The sequence below is a fragment of the Colossoma macropomum genome, unplaced genomic scaffold, assembly GCF_904425465.1.
Source record: "Colossoma macropomum unplaced genomic scaffold, Colossoma_macropomum, whole genome shotgun sequence".
NCBI lineage: Eukaryota > Metazoa > Chordata > Actinopteri > Characiformes > Serrasalmidae > Colossoma > Colossoma macropomum.
Genome location: NW_023494805.1, coordinates 36,742,029 through 36,765,105, shown reverse-complemented (window position 1 = coordinate 36,765,105; position 23,077 = coordinate 36,742,029). Strand labels below are relative to the sequence as shown.

Here is a 23,077-nt window from a genome sequence, read left to right as displayed (position 1 = left end):
GTTGTCAGCATATAGTAATATATTTAAGTTCTCATAGAGGTGCTCGGTTCAGAGGCCCCTACATATCTGATGAATTGGCCTACAAGTGAAACTTAATTTGAGCCACAAGGATTGCTTATTGTGTAGCAGTCACAGCAAGCAAATACGCTATTTGGCCTGATGTACATAGTTCAAAATATTTGAGTGTAGTTTGATGTGCTGTATTACTACTGTATAACATTCTATACGTTCTGTATTTATTGTTACGTCCTATACATTGTGTATTCTACTGTCTATGCAGAACACAGATCCATCAACCTATCCATGCCCTGCCCACAAATGTGTACTTTTGAACAACTATTGTGAGGTTTACAGCCTCTGCATTACATTGAGGTTCCAGTTTGAGGTGCTGCTGAGCTGGACTTGGTCATTACCACTATTTCTAAACTAGTCAGGATGAAAACGCTAACACATTTGTCGCCATGCTAATATTAGCTCGATTGCATGACAGAAAACTACACCTGTGGTCTGTCTTAAGAAGCACGTTCAACTTAGGGTTCCTGACTAAGTTTCAGCTTCACTCAATCTAAAAAATGCTCTTTTTACAACTTTTTCTCTAAACCCAGGTTTAGAGGCTTAGACTACAATTAATCCTCGTCCGCACGCACATGAAACTGTGATGTTTTTTGGGAAATTGTCAATCGTGCAAAACGTGAGGAGGAGATGAGCAGATTATTTTTCTAAGAAAGTAATCATACTACATAAATATGTACAAAGTAAAGGATTTACAGTGTTAAAAAGCAGCAGTTGCCACTGTTTTTGTGCTTATTGGAGTAACAATTGCTTTATATTCTCAGTATCTAAGTGGTGTGATTTGTTTTCTTAACTGAAAAGTGATATTTCTCATTTGAACAAAGCCACAGATTTCACAAAGAACAAACTGTGACCCAAAAAGGACTGGAGGAGTCCACCTCTGTCAGAAGGGTTGTCGCTGAATGGTCCGAAGCTCACCCTGATTGATCTCAGAGTTGATTAATAATGTGCAGTACCCACACCTGTGTAGGGTTAGATTGTAGGGTTAGATTAAACTAAGCTTAAAGTTAGCTGGCTAAACATAAAATATAGAGGCCTGTTTCATAAGGCAGAATCATAAATGGCTCTTGGACCAATCAGGACGAGCTTCTGACCAATCAGGGACTGGCATGAAGGTGAACCCCTCTGGTGAACTCTTCTTCATTTTGTGATATTTGTGGCATCAATCTCGTGAAGAGTGTTGCTTTTTAGCCGCGGAAGCGAGTCATACTATGTGGATATCAGCAATATAATTCAGTAATTACTCTGATAAGCTCTAGTAGCTCTACTTTTTAGTGTCATAAATCCTTTGCTTTATTAACATGTACTTCTTTTTCATTCATAGCTTGAGTATCTAAACCTGGCTCAACAGGGAAAGTTGTTAAATGCCTTTATCAAATGATAAATTTATTTATATATTTCATATATAAATAAATAAATCCATATATATATCTCCATGGAAATTAGTGACGCACTCAAAACTTCCATATATTGCCTAAAACATAGTTCTTATTAGGTTGAATGTCATTCTTACCAGCTTGCAGTTGCTCTAAAAGAACACCTTTTGGGTGGAGCATGGATAAGGCAGTTAAGTCAGTTCACAATTTTTGTGCGATTTCTAGAGAGATGGTCGTGCTTGATTCAGTCTGTCATAGGAGCTTTTGGGAAACGCTCACATCTTCAACAGCAGCATGTTCCTTTATAACAGAAGAACATAAATGACGTAGGTTGCACACAGCAGGCCGGACCCCTGTAGTGGTGTTTCTCCAGAGCAGCGTGTGTGTGCGTGAGTGTCGTTGGAGCAGCAGCAGGCCCCAGCAGCAGCGCCCTCGTTTCGTGTCTCATCTCCCTCTTCTCTCTTAAAGGGCCCTCCCGGCTCGCAGCCGTCTCCCCACGCACAGCCTCCCCCACACAACCCCAGCAACCCCATGATGGGACCCCATGGCCAGGTAAGACACACTCACACACTCTCTCTCTCTCTCTAATGAACTGTCCCTTTCGGAGTAGCATTCACATTAGCGAGTAGCCGAGCCCTAAGATTAACGACGGCGCTCAGGAAACAGACCTGAGGCACATTCAGAGAATGAAGCAGCGCTTTAGATGGTTAGTTATGGCTGATGTTGGAATCCTGCGGGTGTAGAACCTCCCCCTTTCCCTAAAATGCACACACATGCGCACACTGTGTTGTCAGATCATTAGAAACACCAACAGTGCATCTGCACTATTGACGATTTGATCAGAAACACTATGTTATAGGCTTACAGTTACTGACTGTAGCTGCTATCTGCATCATTCATCATTGATCAGTTTCTGACCACAGGACGGCTGTTGGTCAGCTGTTATTTGGGTGGTGGATCGTTCTCAGCACAGCACTGGCACTGACATGGTGGTGTGTTTGGTGCTGGCACATGTTAGAGGTCTGCATGGCCTTGAAATTCAAGCCCCAACACGACTCGTGTGGATGACTTTGAGACCCGACCCAACTCCGACGCCTAATTTGTAACCTGAACCCGACCCGAACCCAACTCGAGCCCACTCGCATGCGCTAATGGATGAATTATGGCAGATATGGTTTTAGAGTGCTTTGCTTTGTTACTAGTCGCTTGAGTTGATCAGTAGAAAATGTCATGCTGGAATAAACTGGTATTTTACACATATGTAATATACTATCAGGCTTTATTGTCGGTATATTAAACTTGATTAATGATTGACAAGCTAGGGGAAAGACCCCTACCAACCTAGCACATCCTTCTCATCACTCATGTTTTCACAGAAAACATGTGAGAGTGCACAAAATTTACACAGGCATATTCTTTCCAATGAAAACTAACCTACTACGTTAAAAAAAACTCATTAGAAAACAAAGCCAAGCCAGATCCGAGGCCGTTGTTGTTGTATGTATAAAATCGACCCGAACCCGGCCCGAAACCTGATGTTTTTTCAGGTCCTGTTGGAGTTGGGTCGCAGTTGTATGCCAGACACAGTTTAGTTGCTGCACTTTTGTGTCACGGCTAGGTTGAGAGTGGACCATTACCCAGAAATATTCAGCCAACAGTGGCTCTTTGGTCAGAAACTGACCAGTGATGGAGAGCTAGAAGATAACCAACGCAAGCGAACACAATGTGTGCATGAGCATCAACGGGTGGAGCTACAAGATAGGGGCTTCTAATGAATTGGCCACTGAAATGTGTGCACACTCGTACACAAACCTGAAATCAAACCAACCATTTAATAATTGAAACATCACTGCCTTGTTTCATCTGCTGCCCAGGCCTTCGAGTAAGATGAGGAAGCTTTGTGTAGATGCCCAAACCTACTCTCTCCCTCTCTCTCTCCCTCTCCCTCTCTCTCTCTCTCCTCTGCTATGTCTCTCTGTCCACCCCACACCCAGTGTCTCCATACCTAGAGTCGTTGGCTCTGGAGCAGATGAATAATTCAGGGTCCTCCCCACTGCTGGAGACGCTCCTTCACTCCCACCCACCATCAGTAGCACATTAATATTGCACAGCCTGATGCTGTAGAACACACACACACACACACACACACACACACACACACACACACACACACACACTCACTCACACTCACACACACACACACACACACACACTCAGTCTCTAAAGGAACAGTCAGACAAGATTCACATCATTTTATACCTTTCTCAATGAACCAGAATAAGACAGCTTTACAGTTCATACTGTTTTAGTATTACACTGGAGTTGCTTGCTGATCTTAGCGACCAATGATCTGCCTGCCAATTAGCACGATGACGTTCGCATGCCAAAATCTTTTTCTGTAATTGCAGTAAAACGATGTTAATTTCTAAGTTGAATCGTTACTGACAGGGTAGCCTTGATCATTTTATTCCATAGCATCCAGAAAAGAATCAATCTTTTACATAAGTTAAGTGAGCATGTGTTAAAATTACTGGACTATTCTATGTTACGAAGCATTTGCACACAGGAGTATTGTGAAAGCTTAGCAGTGACTCTGTATCTCAGCTATTTCAGACCTCTGAAGTTGTGCAGTTGTTCTGTAGTCGGTGTTAAACCCATATAAAGAACTCCGGGTCTGAGTTTTTTTTTCTTTGTGGAAAAAATGAACGCTTACTTTCACACCCTGTGCTAATCAGAAATGCTCCAAAACTGATCCCGTTTGTCCTGGTGTACATTTTCCTGAGAATGTCGCTGGTTCAAAATATGATTTCTACATGCAAGCTAACACTACTACACGATGTATTGACATCACGAGACTGGCAACCGTGCCAAAATAGCCCACACAAACAAGCAAGCTTTGTCCAGTGTGGTAGTTAATTTGCTTTGGCAGTAGTTCATTAGAAGTAGCTGGTGTTATATGAAAGTGTAGAAGTTTAGACTTTCTTTTATGCAACTTCAATTCGTTGCACAGGAGTGTTAGCCTGCTTGTAGCATGGATGTAGCAAGGTTTGTATTTTGGCTGCTAAAGGACCTATAATTCAGAGGATCCAGTGACACTCGGAAGGAAAATTGTACACAGGACAGTATTTTTGTTTACCAGTGATTTTTGAAAATGTTTGGTTTCTTTATTTCATTAAGAAATTCTGACTTCTTAATAAAGACACAACACAGACTACAGAATCATGCATGACTTCAGTGGTCTATCATACCAAAAATTGAATTTACTGTATCTTGGTTAAAGTTAGTGCTGCAGTATTTAGCAAAACCTATACTGGCTGCATAGATGTGTAAAAAACCTTTAGGTAGCGTAGCCTATATATATATATGCACATATAGATCAACACACGAATCAACATTACATGAAAAGTTCTGTCATACGGTCACTCACACAGAGGATATCAGAGAGTACTACCATTACGCTATCCTCCCTTTGCCCTGCCCAGCTCTTTTCAGTGGTAACAGCACTCCACTTAGCTGTGAAAGCCAAACCCATCCACTCACACACCCACACTCTCCAGCCTGTGTGGCTTCTCTTCTCTCCGCACTGTGTCAACATGTTTTTCCTGAGATCCTCGAGCTGGCAGAGCCCGGCTGAGCTCTTAGCCAAAATCCCGGACCGCAAGTGGCTCCAGTTCCGTCTCGGCAGAGTCTGTCCACCGGTTTCGCATGTCTGGACGCTCGTGCGGCTTTGTTGCGGTCAGCTATTCTGCGTTTCCCCGTGGCTGTCTGAGTGCGGGCTTGACCACACGAGGCCTGCTTTTCTCCTCAGGATGACTTTTATCTGTTCGGATGAAATTCGCACGAAAGTGCATTTGGTGGTTGATCTCATGATGTCAGACTCTCCTCGTGAAGAGTGTGGTTCTGTGTGTGCGTACACGAGGAAGAGAATATGCACCCTATGAGGTTTCTTCTTTTAATTTATGTTCAAAAGCCTAGGTCATGTACCTGTGTGGTTACTAGATCGCTATGTTTACAGGTGTGTATTCTTGGTTTTACAAACATGAAAGCAAAAAAATTACACCAAATAATGTTTGATGTCCTGTCTGTGACCAACACTTGCTCTTGTCCAGTTGTTGGACAACCTTCACAGAACACTGGCAGATATCTCATTCAACCTAATGAGACGCTGAAGTGCACAACTCAGTTTTTGTTGTACCTAAATACCTTTAATTAGGGTGCGTTAGTTATTTCAGTCATAGTTATTTTGTATGCTTGTGACAGGTGACGTTATTTAGTGACTCTAAACCAAGACTGGTCAGTTTGTCTTTGGGTTGAATTGGATTTTGGCCACCGTTCTATAAAGGTGGTCCAACGTAGCAACAGTTGTGGGTGGAGCAAGACAGGTGAATGAGAAGTTGCCACATTATTTGTCCCCAAAATCATCTAAATGGATGTGCAACTCTTGCTGATGTACTCAATGATGTAGGTGTGACTGAACAACTGATGTATTTGAAATTGAGTTTTAAATTATGCAGCTTAATAAAGAATTCAACTATGTGTGCGTGCGTGAGAGAATTCTACTCTGAGCAGCACTTGAGAGTGTATGTTTTGCTGAGCAGAAAGGCTGGATGTTTTATGTTAAATGTCCATTTTTGGTGCCATCCCCATTTTCGCCCCGCTCTGTGCATCTGCCTGCTGCATTCCACCTGCTCCAGCTGGGCTTTGCTGCTGCCATCCATGTAGCCCTTAATGAGCTGCTCTTTACAACCTTTTATTTTACTTATTTTACTCTCTTACACTATCGACAGAGTAACACAGTGATAATAATGAAGAAAAAACTGTTGTTCTTCTCCGTCCTTCTCCCCAGCCGTTCATGTCTCCGCGGTACCCAGGTGGACCCCGGCCGTCCCTCCGTATGCCAAACCAGGTACAGACCCCGGTTCCATAAAACCTTGTAATGTCTAATTATATCTTTGTCAGAGCCGTTTCAATTACTTGATTACACTCGATTACTTTGAGAAAAATAGAAGTCTATTAAAAGACCATCTCTGTGATTGAGCTGTGATTAGTTGTCAGTTTCTGATAATTAAAGCAGTAAAATGACAGCAACACACAAAATGATAAATGCACAACTGCTCAATAGATAATTACATTTATTATTAATAATAATTGAAAAAAACAGTTTATCTGTGATGTATTTGTAGTAGGCTGTCGGCAACCATGGACTGCTGAAAGAGGAAGAGAACATTGTAGTCATTTCATGAACTTCATTTAATGGATAAATTAAAGTACAGCATTATTTTAAATACTCCTACTGCTCTCTCTTACAAGGTTAATCAGAACCTATTGGATACACTCATTTTCTGCATTGCTACATAATACAGTGTTTCATGTATTTTTTAAGGCTTATGTGTCTTTTTAAGGCATCTTAGTTACTGTCTTCTGTTAAAGGCTCTGCATGGTTTATCGTTAGAGATGCACTGGAATACTGGACCAGTGACGAGTGTTCTATACGTCAACCAATTCTGATGTGTAAACATTTATAAAATGTAGAAATTGGAAGTAGATCCACCTGGATTAGCCTTACAGAGAAATATGAGGTCTATTTGTAGAGGGTTACAAATGCAGAAAAATAAGTAAAGATTTTTGCACAGTAGCTCAGCATCGCCTAAATGTCCTGCTCTTCTGGAGTACAGTAAATGTGTGTGCAAATATTAAATATTGGTTGGAAATACCAGTCAAATCTAAAATGGTGTGTGTGTGTGTACAAATAAACTTTTTTTTTGGGAATATCTACATGCACTGATATAATTCTAATATCATTGTCCATCCCTATTTATTATTGTTCTTTCCATTTTTATTGTTTTGCCTTTTTTAAAACTATGAGTGATTAATTGTCAGATTAATCGGTTTTCGATAGAGACAGCAGTAGTCTGTTTTACGGTCTATAAAACTGCTGTCATATTAACTCTACAGAGCATCTGTCGGTACTTATGGGTGCAAGTCGTCCTTCAAACGAATCAGACGAGTTGTCTTTCCAACTGAGTCAATTTTGCTTGCTGTGTATTGTGCTTTTCCTCATATCTGGGTAGGTTTGGACGTCAATAAGTAAAAGCTTCTTTTCTCCTTCCCTCAGCCTCCTGTTGGAGTTCCAGGGTCACAGCCACTCTTGCCAAACAGTCTGGATCCCACTAGACCACAAGGTATCAGTCTGCATGAACAAAGAATAGCCAGAACCCTTGACGCAGAGCCTCACACCAGCGAACAGTCGGGAGAGTTTGGTTAGATTCAGTTCGCTGCAGCAGTTTTGCAAATAAGACTGTTTGGTCAGTTTCTTTCTGTTTCCTTTTTTAGGACATCCCAACATGGGCGGCCCAATGAGAATGAATCCGCCTCGAGGGATGGGTGGCATGGGCCCACAGGTGTGAAAATAGCCTCCTCTTAATGATGCGCGCACACACACACACACACACACACACACACACACACACACACACACACATGCACACACACAAAGACACACACACAGTTTTAGTTGTATACAGTGTCACGCCATGTGTCTGATATATATTTTGTACGTGTCTACCTATAATATGTTCCAGATGGTTTTTATGTGTACAGATCTGTGCTAAAGTCAGGGACCACCATTTATTCATTTAATCTCCAGTCAAAACGCCCATTCAGCACAGGTCAGTCATTTTTAGGAGATATTTCTTCAAAGGTTAGATATAAGATAATCCACTGGGTGGCGTTGGCCCACAGGTGTGAAAATAACCCCCTCTTAATGAGTCAGCCACTCTGGTTAAACAAAAAGTCGCATCGCCCTTATCTGTAGTGATTTGCGAACTGTCTACTTTCGCACATAAAGTCATCAGAGGTGAGATATAAATGGGAAAAAATACTTTTTATATCCTATAACACTGTAAATACTATATAATACTATAATACTTCTAAATACTATAATCTATTTCCATAATGAAGGTGAAAAAACAGGAGTCTTCAAATTGGAGTTCAAAAAATTGATTAAAAGATACAGAAAAATGAGACTCCTAACAACCACCTGCAAGAAGATGCTTAAAGCTTTCATCTTAGAGAGAGAGGCGATAATCAGTCTTCACTCTTGCTTCAGATCTGAAAAAAATCCACAGGTGTTTCTGTCCATCCTTCCCCTGTAAGAAGACTCAACACTATGGGTCTGAAAGGAGGTGTAACTAGCCAGAAGCCCTTAATGAGAAAGAAAATAGATTAAAAAAACAAGAGAAGCAGAAAATACAACAAACTTCTAAGACTGAACTTTGAAAGTGTGGAAAAATAGAATCGAGTTTGATGTTAGATTTTGTTGTTCAGGTTTCTGTGTATTATTTTGTTATGCTTTTAACTGACGTTGAACAAATGAATAGCTTTCAGTAGCTGTTTTGACAGGAAGTTGAATAAATAAAGAGTACTCTGCCTTTTGAATAGTACAATAAAATGAAAGGAGCAATAGATAATAATTTAGTTCTTGCTCTTAAAAAATAAAACATGGAGTTTTTTTAACCTGACATTGTAACAGAGTCCCGCTTTTCTGAAAATGTATGAACAAACAGACACGTACGATCAGTTTAAACAGTCCATTCTACAGGGTATAATGTATAGAAAAGTTTTTGCTGGAACAAGACTGACGACCTCCTGCTTCTTGTCCCCTGTTCAGAAACACTACTCTTACTTAATCCCACCCACCCACGCAAACAAACACACACACACACACACACACACGCACACTTTCCTTCTTGTGTTTGGCAACCATGGCAGCTTACAAATCAGCAGCTGGTGTGGCATCTGTTAGACAAATTGGTTTGAGAGCAGAACAAAGCTGCTGGTGAGGGTGTGTTTGTATGTATGTGTGTGAGAGACAAAGAGAGAGAGTCAGGACACCGTCAACCCCCCCACCCCCACACCCTCCAAGGCCCACTAAGCTCTCGGCCCAAGGTGGGCTGTGGTCCGAATTAGTCTGATGCCCGTCTACACTCAGCCCCTGGCAACAGGGTTTAACGAGTTCTTTCCCAAAAGAGCCGGTGTTCCCAATAATGAGTGGAGGCTTGACGTCAAGAAGTTCATACTAACTGAAAACCACTTTAATTTTTTTCAAGTTGAGAGTCTAATGACTGTTTACAGTCGCTATTTAGTTTCATTGCTGTTCAAATGTAGTTATGTAATTACATATTTTAATATATAGTGAGTTTGAGAAGGGATTACAGTTACATAAGGCTGAGACCACTTATCGTTTTAGCCCTAATCATCGGTGAAATCGATAAGTGGAGTTTATCGTAAATTTTCTTTCCGTTTTGAATGTGTGTTTGCTCCAGTTCTGGTTTACTACAGTTACACAACATAGAGCTTGTGCATTGTAAGACTTGCCACACAGGGAGTATGTGAGCAGAAATAGTATTTTTCATTAAAAGTTTTAGTGTAATCTGTAGTCGTCGCAGGGATTTTCAACACCATGTCAGTTTTTTACAGATGAAATCAGCAGATGCTGAAATCAAAAAGCACATCAGACTTTTCTTAATAAGCAGTTCGAATGCAAGTGAAAGTTAGCATTTTTTTACTTATGTAACTGAAGAGACACAGACACTGGGAGTTTGCCTATTCTGGTAAAAAAGACATAAATAATAAAAAAAAAAGCTCTGTAGTGATTTTCATAGCAGCATTGCAAAGCTGATTAAGGCTCTACAGGCTCTGATTCAGCTCAGAGCTCCTAACACCAAAATTAGCAAACAGAATAAACTATAGGAGCTGCCAAACGTTGACTTTTTTCTTCTGAGTGTGAAGAAAGTGTAGTGTGAGTGTAGTACGCTCATGGTTTTAAATATTAAAAATATCAGTACTTATCAATAAATGTTCCGATTTATCGATTTCTCGAATTCGCTTGTCATCCCAGCTCTGCATTTAGCTTAGATTTGCATTGTGTAACATCAACATTGACTCAGCGCTTCTGATGTTTTTCATAGCACAAATGTTAAGGGTGGTTTTCCTCTCTATAAAGCCTAACTGTGCACACACCAAAGCCTTTCCTTCAAGTTCAAATCATAATAAAACATCTCTTCTACTTACAAACACAAATCTGGTATGGATTAGAAGTTTAGAATCTGCACTTTCAACAGAATTTCTCTGCTTGTTTCAATAAGCTGACAGTGAGAAATAATTAATATGAAATTCCACAATGCTTTGGTTACCAATCGTGATAACAGTGACTTCCAAGAGTTGATTTGTAACACAGTTGTAGTGCTGGGTTATGTGTGGCTATAAACAGTATTTTCCCCCTTTGCAGAACTATGGTGGGATGAGGCCACCTCCTAACTCTCTCGGTGGGCCTGGCATGCCAGGAATGAACATGTGAGTAGCCACCACAAATCATCATCATCATCATCATCATCATCATCGTTATTGCTTGAGTTTTTGTCAGAAATGTTTGGCCGACATTTCTCGTACACATTTCTCTCCATAAAATAGATTGTCTGTTTTATAGATTGATTATTGTGATTAATCTAGTAATGATGAGTTTTTAAAAAAGGTCCATAATACAGTTAGACTTAACTGAACAATAACCATGCATTTAACCAGGCGTTTAAAGAAAAAATTAACTTAAAAGACAGAATTACAAAAAAAAACAGAACTTTTTTAGTTGCCAGTACATTTAAACGAACATGTCCATCGTGCTTTATTTCTTACTGTAACAGAGACCAGTAGGGAAATTTAAAAGACATTATCGTCATGCAAATTGCCACATAATTATTATCAATTCACTAAGGTAATTTTACTTATTTTTTTTTTCTTTTTAATGGAGCAGTCTTGACAACCCTGGTCTGTTTGTTTATTCTTTCTCTCAGGGGTCCAGGAGGGCGAGGTCCTTGGCCGAATCCCAACACTAACTCTGTAAGTCTGAACTTGGGACTAATTAAACGAACAGAATATAGTGACCATGGTTAGAATTGAGGGGAAAAAAAAACTCATCTGTGCTCTTTCTTGCTCTCTTCACTCACAGATAGCATACTCCTCTTCATCTCCGGGCAACTACGTGGTAAGTAACAGGGCCATAACCACCCTGTCGGCTCGTCAACTCAGCGCCAGCTCAGTCTGTTATCTCTCCCCTGCTTCACCCCCAGGGAGAAACTTTAAAACGCGGGAACAAAAAGAATGCCTAAGCACATATTAAAGTTTCTAAACGTATTGATTTTTGCTTGAGCATTCTTTTGTTTTTGCTGCAGGCGACGCTGGTTGCACATGCAGAAAATGTGGGCATTAGTCATACTGCCATAATAGCTCCCCTGTGTCTTCGGCAGCTTTGTTTAAAATTACTCCTCCGGCTTTTCTCGGGCCGGGGAGAGTGTTTATGTTGTTCCTAAAAATGGAAAAAGGGAATTTGAGTGTGTGTGTGTTTGTGTGTGTCTTCCTCAGGGTCCTCCAGGAGGAGGTGGGCCTCCAGGTACCCCCATCATGCCTAGTCCAGGAGGTGTGTGAAATCCACAAACACATTTGTTTTTGTACAATATTATACAATGTCAGGACGAGGAGTTTTGCATAGGCTCCCTGTGTAGGACAGTCTCACAATGTGTAACTCATCATTATAAAAGCATCACAATACAGACATATTTGGTCAGTGTTTAGCAGAAAAACCTACATTGATAAAGAGTAAATAAGGTGACATTTTTAAATGAATGTTTACCTTAACTGTTTAATTTTTAATATACATAAACGATGCTGAGGGAGCTCTGAGAACTATATTATAGGTGTGGTTCACTCTGAGGTGCTGGTTAGAGCACAGAGAGGCAGAGGACTGAACTTTCTGCAGTTTTAATAGCAAAGACAGCAGCACAGCAGTAATATGTATTTCAGGACATGTGTGAGACTGTAAAAATCATCACTGAACAACAACAGAGCTTCATCGAGAAGCAGCACTACAAACATGTAAATAAAATACTAACGTGTAAACAAATTAGCTAATTGCTAATCGCTAATCACAGCAGGCTGCACACTAGTAACTCACTAACGCACCAGATTGAAGCGCAAGTTAATAGTAAACAAAGGGAAGAACGCTGAGGGCAAATCGTTGCTGTCCAAAAAAACAAACATATACATTTTTTTCTGTTTTTATTTTTCTACTTCGTTTGAGTACAAAAGCTGCCCTTTACACTGTGTGACAATTTCATGATGAATGGACCGATAAATGTGCTTCAAAATGGCTTGGAATACAATCTTGTCACCTTAACTTACATCACAATTAAAGAATGTTTTTGACTTCTCCTGTAAAGTTACCAGCGACCAGTATCTTAGACAGTGACGATATGTTTACCACATGCTGGATCCTTGGGCAAGACTCCTAACACTGCCTTCGCCTACCTCTGTAAAATGATCAAATTGGAAGTCGCTCTGGATAAGAGCGACTTCCAATTTGTAAAAAATAGTAAAAAACATAACAAATGGTATTATTAATAATAATCATAGTAATTAATTGAAAAGAATTTAAATCAGTATGTATTTGTGTTTGTGAATTTCATGATATTTTGCTGTAGCGCTATTTTAAACGCAGCCCCACCTATATTTATTTTATATAGGTTGAAATGGACAGTAATATGCAAAAGTTTGAACTTATTTTCTAAAATAAGTTAACACATTCTCTACAAGTAGCCAACCTAAATATGGTATTTATGTCCAAATTCTAGTGCACAATTTTGATTTATTTGCTGAGTTGAACATATTTGGAAAAAATGTAATGTAAAAATAGAAAATGTCCCATAGCTTTTTCTGTAAGTATGTATATGTAAAAAAAAATGCCCCCTATGTACTATATATGTAAATATTTGCAGTGGCACCGGTCCAATTACAGGTATCAGTGTTGTGCTTATATCAGTAGAAAACGCTGGACTGGAAGAAAAGAAGAATTAAGCCGATACAGCCCTGTAACAAATCTGTCCTGAAATAGCACATGCTCGCATTGTTAGCAGTTGTTAGCTGTGGATTTCTTTTCGTGGGGTAGTAGAGCGTTTGGCTAGATTGAGTATGATAGACTACTTTTAGATGATCATCATAAGTGAAGTGCTTCAATTAAAAATAATTCATTTTCCATTTTAAAGCTTAATAGTTTTTTAAGAAAAAATAACAGATCAGTGTTGGCCGATATGCCAAGTATCTATGCATAATAATTGTGTTCTGTATGTATTATACTGTATATGTTTAAGTATCTATATTTACTTGAATATAATTAGACTTTCTAAGTTTAACGCTAAACTAATCTTAACCTCAGTAACAATAACTCTTACGTTTTTTTAAAAAAAGTGACAGAACTTTACGAAGTGAAGACCATTTTTTTGGTCCTGCAGGTTAAACCCGTTTTTCTGGTTTTCCTACAATGTCAGCATATTTTTGTTCTGCCAATTTACAAACACAAATACACACAAACACAGAAGGAAGGATTAATACGATCTCACTGCCTTCCTCTTGTAACCACCTCATAGACGGGAACTGTTCATATTTCCCTCAGAACGATGCTCAAAGCCTCCCGTTCACCGTCCCTAACCCCTCCCCCTCAGTACCACCAGCCAATGTCAGCACAAGGTTGCTGCATTATCTTAGTGTGGCTGTGTGGACAGCAGCAGCACTTCAGCAGCAGGAGAGGAAAAAAAACATGCAGTGCTACATTCCCTCCCTTCCCCCACATTCACAGTGACGTAATCCTAACACAGCCACCCTCGCCTCAACCTGGGCTCGGACACTCTGTCTCTCGCTCCCAGAGACTCGTGAAACATTCAGGAGGAGCACGGCAGCTTCTGAGAAAACTCGCCTGAGCTCCATATCGATCTGGCATGCAGTTAAAGTGTGTAAATGAGCAAAGGGGAGACCCTCGTCCTCGGGGTTAGATCCATATAACGTGTTATGCATTTCATTGCAGTGGAGCGAAGCATGTTTCATTTAGGCTCCCACTCTTTTTCAGTGAAGATGAGAGTCTCGCTGATGAGAATTTCTGAACTTGATGGAAATGAGAAGCGAAGTTTGCCAGGCTGCAACCAGTCAGATTGTTGAAATGTGGCACAAGTATTTTTTGTCGTACGTCACGCCCATATTCTACACTTGAGAAGATTCAGTACTTGAAGATGCATCAAGCAGGAGATAATTATAATGGTGGAAAAAAAATAATGTATACAAAATGTATGAATATTCAGTAGAAGATGAATTACATTGGTAAATAATGCACCACTTTTACTCTGGACAGCTAAACCTGCTTGCATTTTGGAAACACGCCCACCAAGCAGCCAAAAGTTGGCAAGCGTAGCGATTTGCTTCATTGTAATGACAGTGCAGCCTCACTGTGCTCAGGGCTGACTTTCCCACTCTGTGAGAACTGACCCTCTGCTTTCTTTCTCCTCGGCAGACTCCACGAACTCCAGTGAAAATATCTACACAATGATGAACCCCATCGGTCCAGGAGGCAACCGGCCCAGCGTGAGTATTGTCTTGATTCACTGATCAGTCGTGAGAAATAAGTGCAGTCGAGGAGGCCCTCCTGAGTTTCCGGCTCTTAAACTGATCAGTGAAAAATCAAACTCACCCCAGAATTAGTCAGTTGTCAAAGGAGTGTTTGCTTCTTTAGTTTTTCCACTGAATCTGAGTCTTACAAGTAATGGAGACTTAAAGCCAGTTAACCACAGTTAACATCATGCAAATCTCATGCCGAAATCATCAATCCATCAATCATCAATTGCTTCAAATCATATTGAATTTCCAATGTAGTATGTATAAAAAATGAAACTAGGTGGCCACTCTTCTTATCTATGCAACATACTTTTGTCCAAAGAAGCAAGTTAAGTCTGTAAACATGTTTTGGCTGATCGACTACATTTAGTGGGAAAATTGTATACATTTTTGGCCAATGTTTAACATGGTGACTAAGCTGTAGCCTTAATGTTGGGCGGTATCTGTCATATTTCTGGAGGCAACAATGTACTGAATCCCCTGACAGTTTGATGGTCATATTTTGGTAAACCTCTGTTTTAAGTATGATGTCCACACGTGATATAAACTAGTCTCATATTAGTCATGTTTTTTACCTCACAGGCTTTTATTCTCTCTGCCTTTATGAATGAAACCAATGTATTCTCATCTGCATGTAGTTAAATGGCTTGAATGACTGGCTTGAATGGGAGGAGGTGCTGTTCGGCTGAATGTAACTCTAGCTTATCTGTCGACAGTTCCCGATGGGTCCAGGCCCTGACGGCCCGATGGGAGGGATGGGCTCCATGGAGCCTCATCATATGAATGGATCATTAGGTGAGCTGTGTAACATGAAGAGAGCGTCTGAATCACATAACATTCATTCGTTGTATTAAAGCTCCCCCTGTTGGTGATGTGTTGCTTTTTTCTAAACTTCACTTTCATTTACAGGTTCTGGTGACATGGATGGGTTGCCAAAGGTAAATATTAGAGTTTTTTCCAGTCCTGAAACTTAATATTTTTGCGTATGGAGTGTTGGTGACCTGCTGAATGATTACATTAAATGTGGGGGCAATATATTGTTTATTATGTTGTGATTGTGATATTGACCTTTGCAATACCAGTGTTGCAGAGAGCCCTGTGTATAACAAATTAGCCTCCTAACAAATGACTTTTTTTAAAAAATATATATTATCGCTCTGTGAGGAAATTTTATCAGCATTTCTAAGTAATTTTAATTATTTTTACGGACTGCAAAGATTCTGGTGCCTATTACCCTCCATAAAACGAGCCATAGAAATAACCCTAGATTATATTAATCCCATGTGAATCTGCATACACTGCATGTAGTGTAAAACCGCTATCATATCCTGTGGAGAAGGAGTTTCTTAAGTATGGAGGCACCTGAAGAAGCATTTACTCGCGTTCTCTTTGGCTAAAATCAAGCCGATATGTATTGTCCTCAAATGCAAACAGAACATTAAAACACATAAGAATTATCTGTTGATGTTGGCTGTTGACTGAGAAATTCCAAGCATATGAAAATGCTGGTGACACAGTGCTTTTACTGAAGACAGTGAGACAGATGTTACGGTAAACAGAATAACGGCTAAATTAAATGTGTTGATGCCTTTTCTTCTCTTTTTTGGAGTAAATCGTGTAGCCATGATGAATCCATCTCATCTCTCTCATGGTTTTACTGAGATTTCTTATCCTGTGCGAACTCTTCATAAACATTACAGACATCCTGTGGTAAAATTACATCATCCCACCTCCCCATATAAAACTAATCCTGTCCAAATAGTACTGTACACATTTCAGAGCTGAAAGAAGGAGCGTTCCGTGGATGTTTTGATGAATCAAGACATTTACAAGATCCAGCATCTAAATAATTTTAGCCACAATAATGGCCACACTAACAATTTGCAGAGTTGACTGATTGAGAGATGCTGAGGCTGTTATATTAACCATGATAAATGATTTAATTGCCTTTTTGGTCATTTTATTCCACTGTAATAAAAGCTCTAACATGTCTAATTTGTCTGGTTTTCTACTTTGCTTGCTAGTTAAATAAACTATACTGGATTGTTCTGACATGATACACTACAGGCACACACTCACATAATTATCTGTGCTTACAGACGAGTGTAGTGTCAAGCAAAGCTTTATTTTTTTCTCTTAAAAGTGTGAATTTCTGTGCTAGTGCTAAAAACATTACCAGTAGCTTTCTAACTAGCTTGTGTCACCTTAGTGAACTTTTTACAAGGTCATAATTCTCAAAATAGCAATCGAATCATCAGCGAACTATTCTTGTTTATACTCTGGAGCCTTTACTGGTCGTGTATTAGTGCTTGGTAACTTTATCTTCACCTGAAAGAGTTTGTAATTGGTTTCAGCAGCAAGTCTTACCAAATGCGCAAGAGAGAATGCCCTGAAATCCTGTTGGTACCAGTTTGGAGCAGTTACCAAAATCTTAATCACTGGACCAATGGCCAGTAGAGAAAGAACAGTTTGTATTCTGTGGCCAAAAGATGTTTTTTTGTGGAGTGGAAAAAATTGGTCAACATGTGTTTCAACACAGTACGAGTCCAGTACTTCCGATTTGCTTTTGTTGGAGGCAAAATTATATAGGAAGAATGCACTTCACAGAAGGTCAGACTGGGCTGTTGCAACTTGTGTTGACATTTGAAACTGTGCTTGTTCTGCAGAACTCGCCCAACAACATGGCAGGTATGAACAACCCGCCGGGCACACCACGGGACGACGGAGAGATGGGCGGAAACTTCCTCAACCCGTTCCAAAGCGAAAGTGTGAGTAAAGCCCCGCCCCATCCCAGCCCTGCCACTCCTCCACCTGCCAGTCATACAGCTCCGCCCAGCAGGCACTCTGGAGGCCCCGCCCACTGGCCTGATCACTTGTAGCCTGACAAACGTTTTACAAAACAATTTATTTGCTATTGTGGGGAAAAAGAAATTCAAATTTTGGTAAACAGTTTTAGAGTGGGTGCTGGAAACGGCTTGTCTTGTGACGGAGCAGCAGTTACTGGGACAGAGACGTCTTTTGAGCTTTGAGTTTCAAAGCAAAGCTGCTTTGTCTCACGCTTACTGCCTCGTCTACACAAAACCGAGCGCATTTGTTTTGCTGTATTTTGTATAACCATCTCGTATGTGTCTTCATAATCTCATCTCAGTTATCTGCCCCCCCTCCCTTCTTCTCTTTCCAGTATTCACCCAACATGACGATGAGTGTGTGATTTCTTCTTTTTTTATTATTTGAATTTTTTTTTTGTTTTATTTTATTTTGTATTTGTTTTGTACCCTTCCGACCCTCGTTCCTTTTGAACCCTCTCCACTCTGGCTCCCACCCCTGCCCGTGGGATTTTGGGCCGGGACCCCTGCGCAGCCTCCTGGGACTCAGGCCAAGGCGGCCCATTCCGGGGCGTGCAAAATGGCCTGCAACAGGAAGCAGCCCCCGAGCCACAGGAAGAGCCTGCTGACTGACTCGCCCTGCCTGCCGGGCTTTCTCTCTGGCTCAGGACACTGAAGGGGGGCTTCAAGACCGTGTATATACACACACACACACACACACACACACACATATATATGTAAAAGGATGGACTGATGGGCAGGAACGCGTGAGCCCGCAGCGCTCGACTTAGGCTGCTCGACTCCTTTTAAAACTCACTCCATCTCTTGTTATCTTGTCGATTTTGAGTTTTGTTCTTTCTTTATCAATGCAGTAGTTTTCACATCAGGATTTCTGATCCTGTTTTTTTTTTTCACCCCCATCCTTCATTTCAATGTGTACATTTTTAAATGCAAGAGTGAACTCATGAAGATGTGATGGGCTATGAAAGTTTTCATTATTTTTGTGTATGTATTGTATTATTAATAATTATTGTTTTTTTGTATTAATATTGCAATGATTATTGATTAGGGTATTTTTCCTCAGAAGGGCACATTGTATCTCAATAACCACGAAACCGACAGAGTAAGCACATTCTCGATACATGGCGGGAAACGTCCTATGATTTTTGTGATTTTAGTCTGTTTTATTGTTTTGGGGCTGAAAGCTTTGTATGTTTTTTTTTTTAATTGTGTTTTGAAATTCCAGTATAGCTTCAGTGTCCCATTTGAGAAAAGCGTTCCAGGGTGTAAAGCATTTCAGTAACTTCACTCCAAGCTGTTGCAGTCATCAGGTTCTCTATCCAGCAGTCCAGGGTCACTGTAACTCAACATAACCTGGCCTGGGACGTAATTTTCACTCCTAGTCTATTTTCAGGTTTTTTTTTGTTTTTTTTGGTTGTCGTTCTTTGGCTTAATTGTTTTTGTTTTTTTAAACAGAGTGGAAAAATGCTGTTGCCCCTTAGCCGAAAACCTGTTCGCTTAAAGAAAGGCATTTTATTGTGGTACTATAAATAGTGGTTATAATTCTTATTATAACTCGTCATATTTTATTTATTATTTTACCTTTTTTTTTTTTAATGAATTGTTGTGCGTATGTCTTGCAACATGCAACGCTTCAGGACATATTGTAAACATGTAAATATGCCAGTCTAAGATACCTCCTACTGATTTGTACCGTTGTACCCTCTGTATACTCTGCCCTGTTTTTCATCCCCGCCCTCCAGCATGTTCCGAAAAACAAGGCGTCTCGGGGAAACAGGCGCCCGCTGAGACACAGTCACGTGGTTTTTGTTCTTTCCGATAGAATGGAAAGAACTTCTTTCGGAGGCTTCTTTCGGCTCAGCAGCGCGTAGCAGAGGAGGCCGCCGGTCCTCCGCCTCGCCCCGGCTTCGGCTCCTGGAACACATTTTGTTTGAATCCCCCTAAAAATCTGCAGATCTTCAGTACATTTGCTGATGTTCCTGCAAGGTACTGTCACAGTGTCTGTTCCCAAGTCTGTTGTACAGACGTTCTGCAAAACTGTGTGGTTGAAATCATGGTCGAACGCTGCTTGTAAATACTCCCCGGCTACTGTGTTGTTACTAGCCAAACTAATCTGACTGTGACTTTTATATTTTCCCTGTTGGAACACACTGCTTTGGAAGACTACCTAGAACTGCCACCCTGAACCTCCATCCAGGTTTCTAACAGACATTCATGTCTCAAAACCATCGACGTGACCGGCTCCACGATGGGTGCTTCTCGTTGAAAACTGACTTTCTCAATCTTCTTGTGTCTCGAGGCCCTCGACACAACACACTGTGGCTGTGAACCCACATCAACGTACGGTCTCCTCATCACTCAGCGTCGGTGCAGAGTTCCTCCTGTTTTATTTTCTTTTCCCACCTGTTTGTGTTGCATTTAAGCAAAATGTGTTTTAGGATTCAGTCTTGCGCTAAGGAAACTATCCTCAGCCGAATAAACCACCGAGGAGAGGCGTGTGAAATGGTCAGTAAGAGGTAATGAGTGATGGACGGGGCCCTCAATGCTAGGAGCCTCTCGTTTCACTCTTTCACTTCAGCGTACTCCCAAAGCCTCTTCAGCTTTCAGTCTGTCGCCCCCCCCCCTCTAAACACAACGTGTCTCTTCTGTTTCTGTTCTGTTTGGCTGTTGTAAATACTGTAAAATGCATTTTGATATCATTGACATGTTTTGATATTTCCGTCACTACCAATGTACACAGCGCTGGTAAAAAAAAGATGTAAAGGAAAAAAAAACAATTCACCTTTATAGCTGAACAGACAGCAAACTCTCAGTCCCTGGCCATTCCCCCACTGTACAACCAACACAAGACAAGTGGAAAAGGAGGGAACATTTGGTGAACCCCTTTTTGTACTGACACATTTATTTAAAAGATAATAATAATGTAAAGATGAAAGTTTGATTTGTGAAAAGGTACCAGGTGGTGAGAGGCAGCTCTGTAGCAGAAAAAACACACGGTCCCTCCTCACACACTCTGGCAAACGTGTTTCAGACTTCAGTGCTCAGGATCAGCGTTCGTCTTTTAGGAAAGACGACGTTACGTGGTTCCCCTGGAGACAGGAAAAGAAGATGTGAGCGTTAAGGCCTTAGTATACTTTCAGCAGAAAGAGGCTCACGAGGGTTGCGCAAAGCCGAAACCAAGCTTACAAGCTTGAATACTTTCTGCGGTTTCGTTTTGGCTTCGTTTTTGGTCCGTTTGCACTGACCAATCACGGGCTTTGTTCGTTTTCTCCACAGTTACGTCATACTGTTCGCCAGAGCCAGAAACCGCAGGAGATATAGCGAGGCTTTTTGCTATTTTGGGTTTTTTTGTTTGTTTTTCTCTTTGTCCATTTTTTTTTTGGTCACTCATGTTAATTGAACGCTGGTCTACCTTTTAAAGCCTTGTGTCCTTTTTTGTTTTTTGTTTTTTTTTGGGCACTGTCTCCAGGGAAACCACGTCACGTTTTCAAAAACGACAAAAACAGCCCATTACACAAACACGTTTCACATTCTCGCGAAAACTTGCGCGTCTCCGAAACGTGAAGGGACCACAGACTTTGCTATGAAGGATTTCTCTTTTTTTTTAAATCTATTTAAACTAAAAATGTATAAAAAAAGGAAGAAAATTAAGAAAAAGCGTGTCTACAACTTGTAAAAAGTAGTAATAAAAAGGGAGGAAGCATCGGGAGAAGCTGTTTTTCTAGGTTGCCGTTGTCCTCGCCCTTGTTCTCCGTGTAAAACTTGTCACATCGGCCGTTTCCGTTCCACCGTCGTGCTGTATGATGTACCATTAGCAGGAATGGCAGGGAGGTGAGGATGCGTAAAAGGGGTCGGGGGTGAGATCATTTTTCTCCTGCGCCGTTTCATCGTTCTTTCCGAGAAACAAAACAACAAAAAAGCAGTATTGAGTATGAAGCAGTGGCCTCCTCGGTTTTGCTTTGTATTTCATGTTAGGCTAGTTTGGATCCTCGTCTTAGGGACTTTTTTCGTGTCTCGTGTAGTTAACGAAGTCCTTTGTATGTTTCTTTATATTGTAAAGTTTCTTTAGACTGAAAAAAGTCGTTTATTGAAAAGATGGGAAAACTGCATCAATAATAAATGTATTTTTTTTTGGTTGTTTTCTTTTTTTTCATGGAGTCGTCACTTATTTTTGCTCGTGTCCCTTCGTTGTAGATACAAATTTAAGACTAATAAAATAACGTAACCCCTTTTACCAAGAACTCTTGCTTTTTTTCCCTGCCTTTTATTTATTAAAGGATCTTTTTGGAACTGCATGCTTGCTTTCTCTAGCCTGCATTTTCTAATACTGAACAAAGCGTCTTTGTAATATCTATTAAAAAGCCTTACATGCCTGCCAATGTACACTGACACAAACATCGTTTCAATATCTTTTGCTTTGTTCATACTAATGTTTTAACCACTATATTCCCTGTAGTGTCACTAACCATGTTGGCTGTACATGCTATAAAACCCCTGTGTTGGCCGAAGATGTTAGACTGTGGTCCCATGTTGGCCGAACTTTTAGTTCTAATGTGCTGAAGGTTTCTGGTTTCATCTGCTGCCCAGAGAGTCCAGCACATCACGAACATCAGTCTCCCAGGCGCATGTGGAGAGGATGTGTCCTTGTGGAGTTGAGATTCTGAATCGCAGCTCCTTTTCTCCTCCATAGGAAGTGTTTTCATGGTGATTGATTTGGTGAAGCTGCAATTAATCAACCTGCAATTAATCACAAATGCGGTGAAAGCAACAAGGTCATTTAAACGGTGTTTACTGAGTTCTCAAGTTTGTGATGAAGACATGGCGTAGGAGCTAGGGTTAGCTCAGTTTACCTAGACAGTCTACAAAATAACAGTACATCTGATGGTTATTTTGTACATGCAGGCCAGTTCATGTCATGCAGTGGTCACCAACCCTGGACCTGGAAATCTACCATCCAGTGGAGCCTAGGTCCAACCACAATCTGCCATATCTGCTCCAGCTAATGAACTTCTTCAGAAGTCCTTAATTGGTTGGCATGTAGATGCAGGTTGGAACTACGCGGGAACAAAGATCTCCAGGAGGAGGGTTGGTGACCACTGATGTAGTTGTGGTCTGAGGGCTGAGTGCAGAACTGGAGAAATGGGAAAGACCTTAAAGAACTAAGGCTTCACAGGTTTTGTGCTGGAAAGTTGGATCCCCTTTGCTGAAAATCTGAAGGTTGAGTGTATCCATGGGCTGATACTATCATTTATCCAATATGAAGATAATTTAAAGAAGTGCAGATATTATGCAAAT

General features: G+C 40.7%; 1 protein-coding gene across 2 annotated transcripts in view; it reads left to right on the top strand.

The window, feature by feature from the left end:
* zgc:110158 (uncharacterized protein LOC553590 homolog) overlaps positions 1–22,016 on the top strand; it is a 100,442-nt gene extending 78,426 nt beyond the window's left edge. Inside the window, exons 6-18 of one of the 2 annotated variants that reach the window (XM_036597416.1) lie at positions 1,917–2,000; positions 6,295–6,354; positions 7,564–7,630; positions 7,782–7,849; positions 10,738–10,802; positions 11,297–11,342; positions 11,452–11,487; positions 11,865–11,919; positions 14,836–14,906; positions 15,653–15,731; positions 15,846–15,874; positions 17,603–17,704; positions 18,118–22,016. In XM_036597416.1, the coding sequence (XP_036453309.1) occupies positions 1,917–2,000; positions 6,295–6,354; positions 7,564–7,630; positions 7,782–7,849; positions 10,738–10,802; positions 11,297–11,342; positions 11,452–11,487; positions 11,865–11,919; positions 14,836–14,906; positions 15,653–15,731; positions 15,846–15,874; positions 17,603–17,704; positions 18,118–18,147 (792 nt within the window). In that variant the 3' untranslated portion in view covers positions 18,148–22,016. The remainder of the gene's footprint in view (positions 1–1,916; positions 2,001–6,294; positions 6,355–7,563; positions 7,631–7,781; positions 7,850–10,737; positions 10,803–11,296; positions 11,343–11,451; positions 11,488–11,864; positions 11,920–14,835; positions 14,907–15,652; positions 15,732–15,845; positions 15,875–17,602; positions 17,705–18,117) is intronic. The other variant, XM_036597417.1, reaches the window with a different exon arrangement.
* The last annotated feature ends 1,061 nt before the right edge of the window (positions 22,017–23,077 follow it).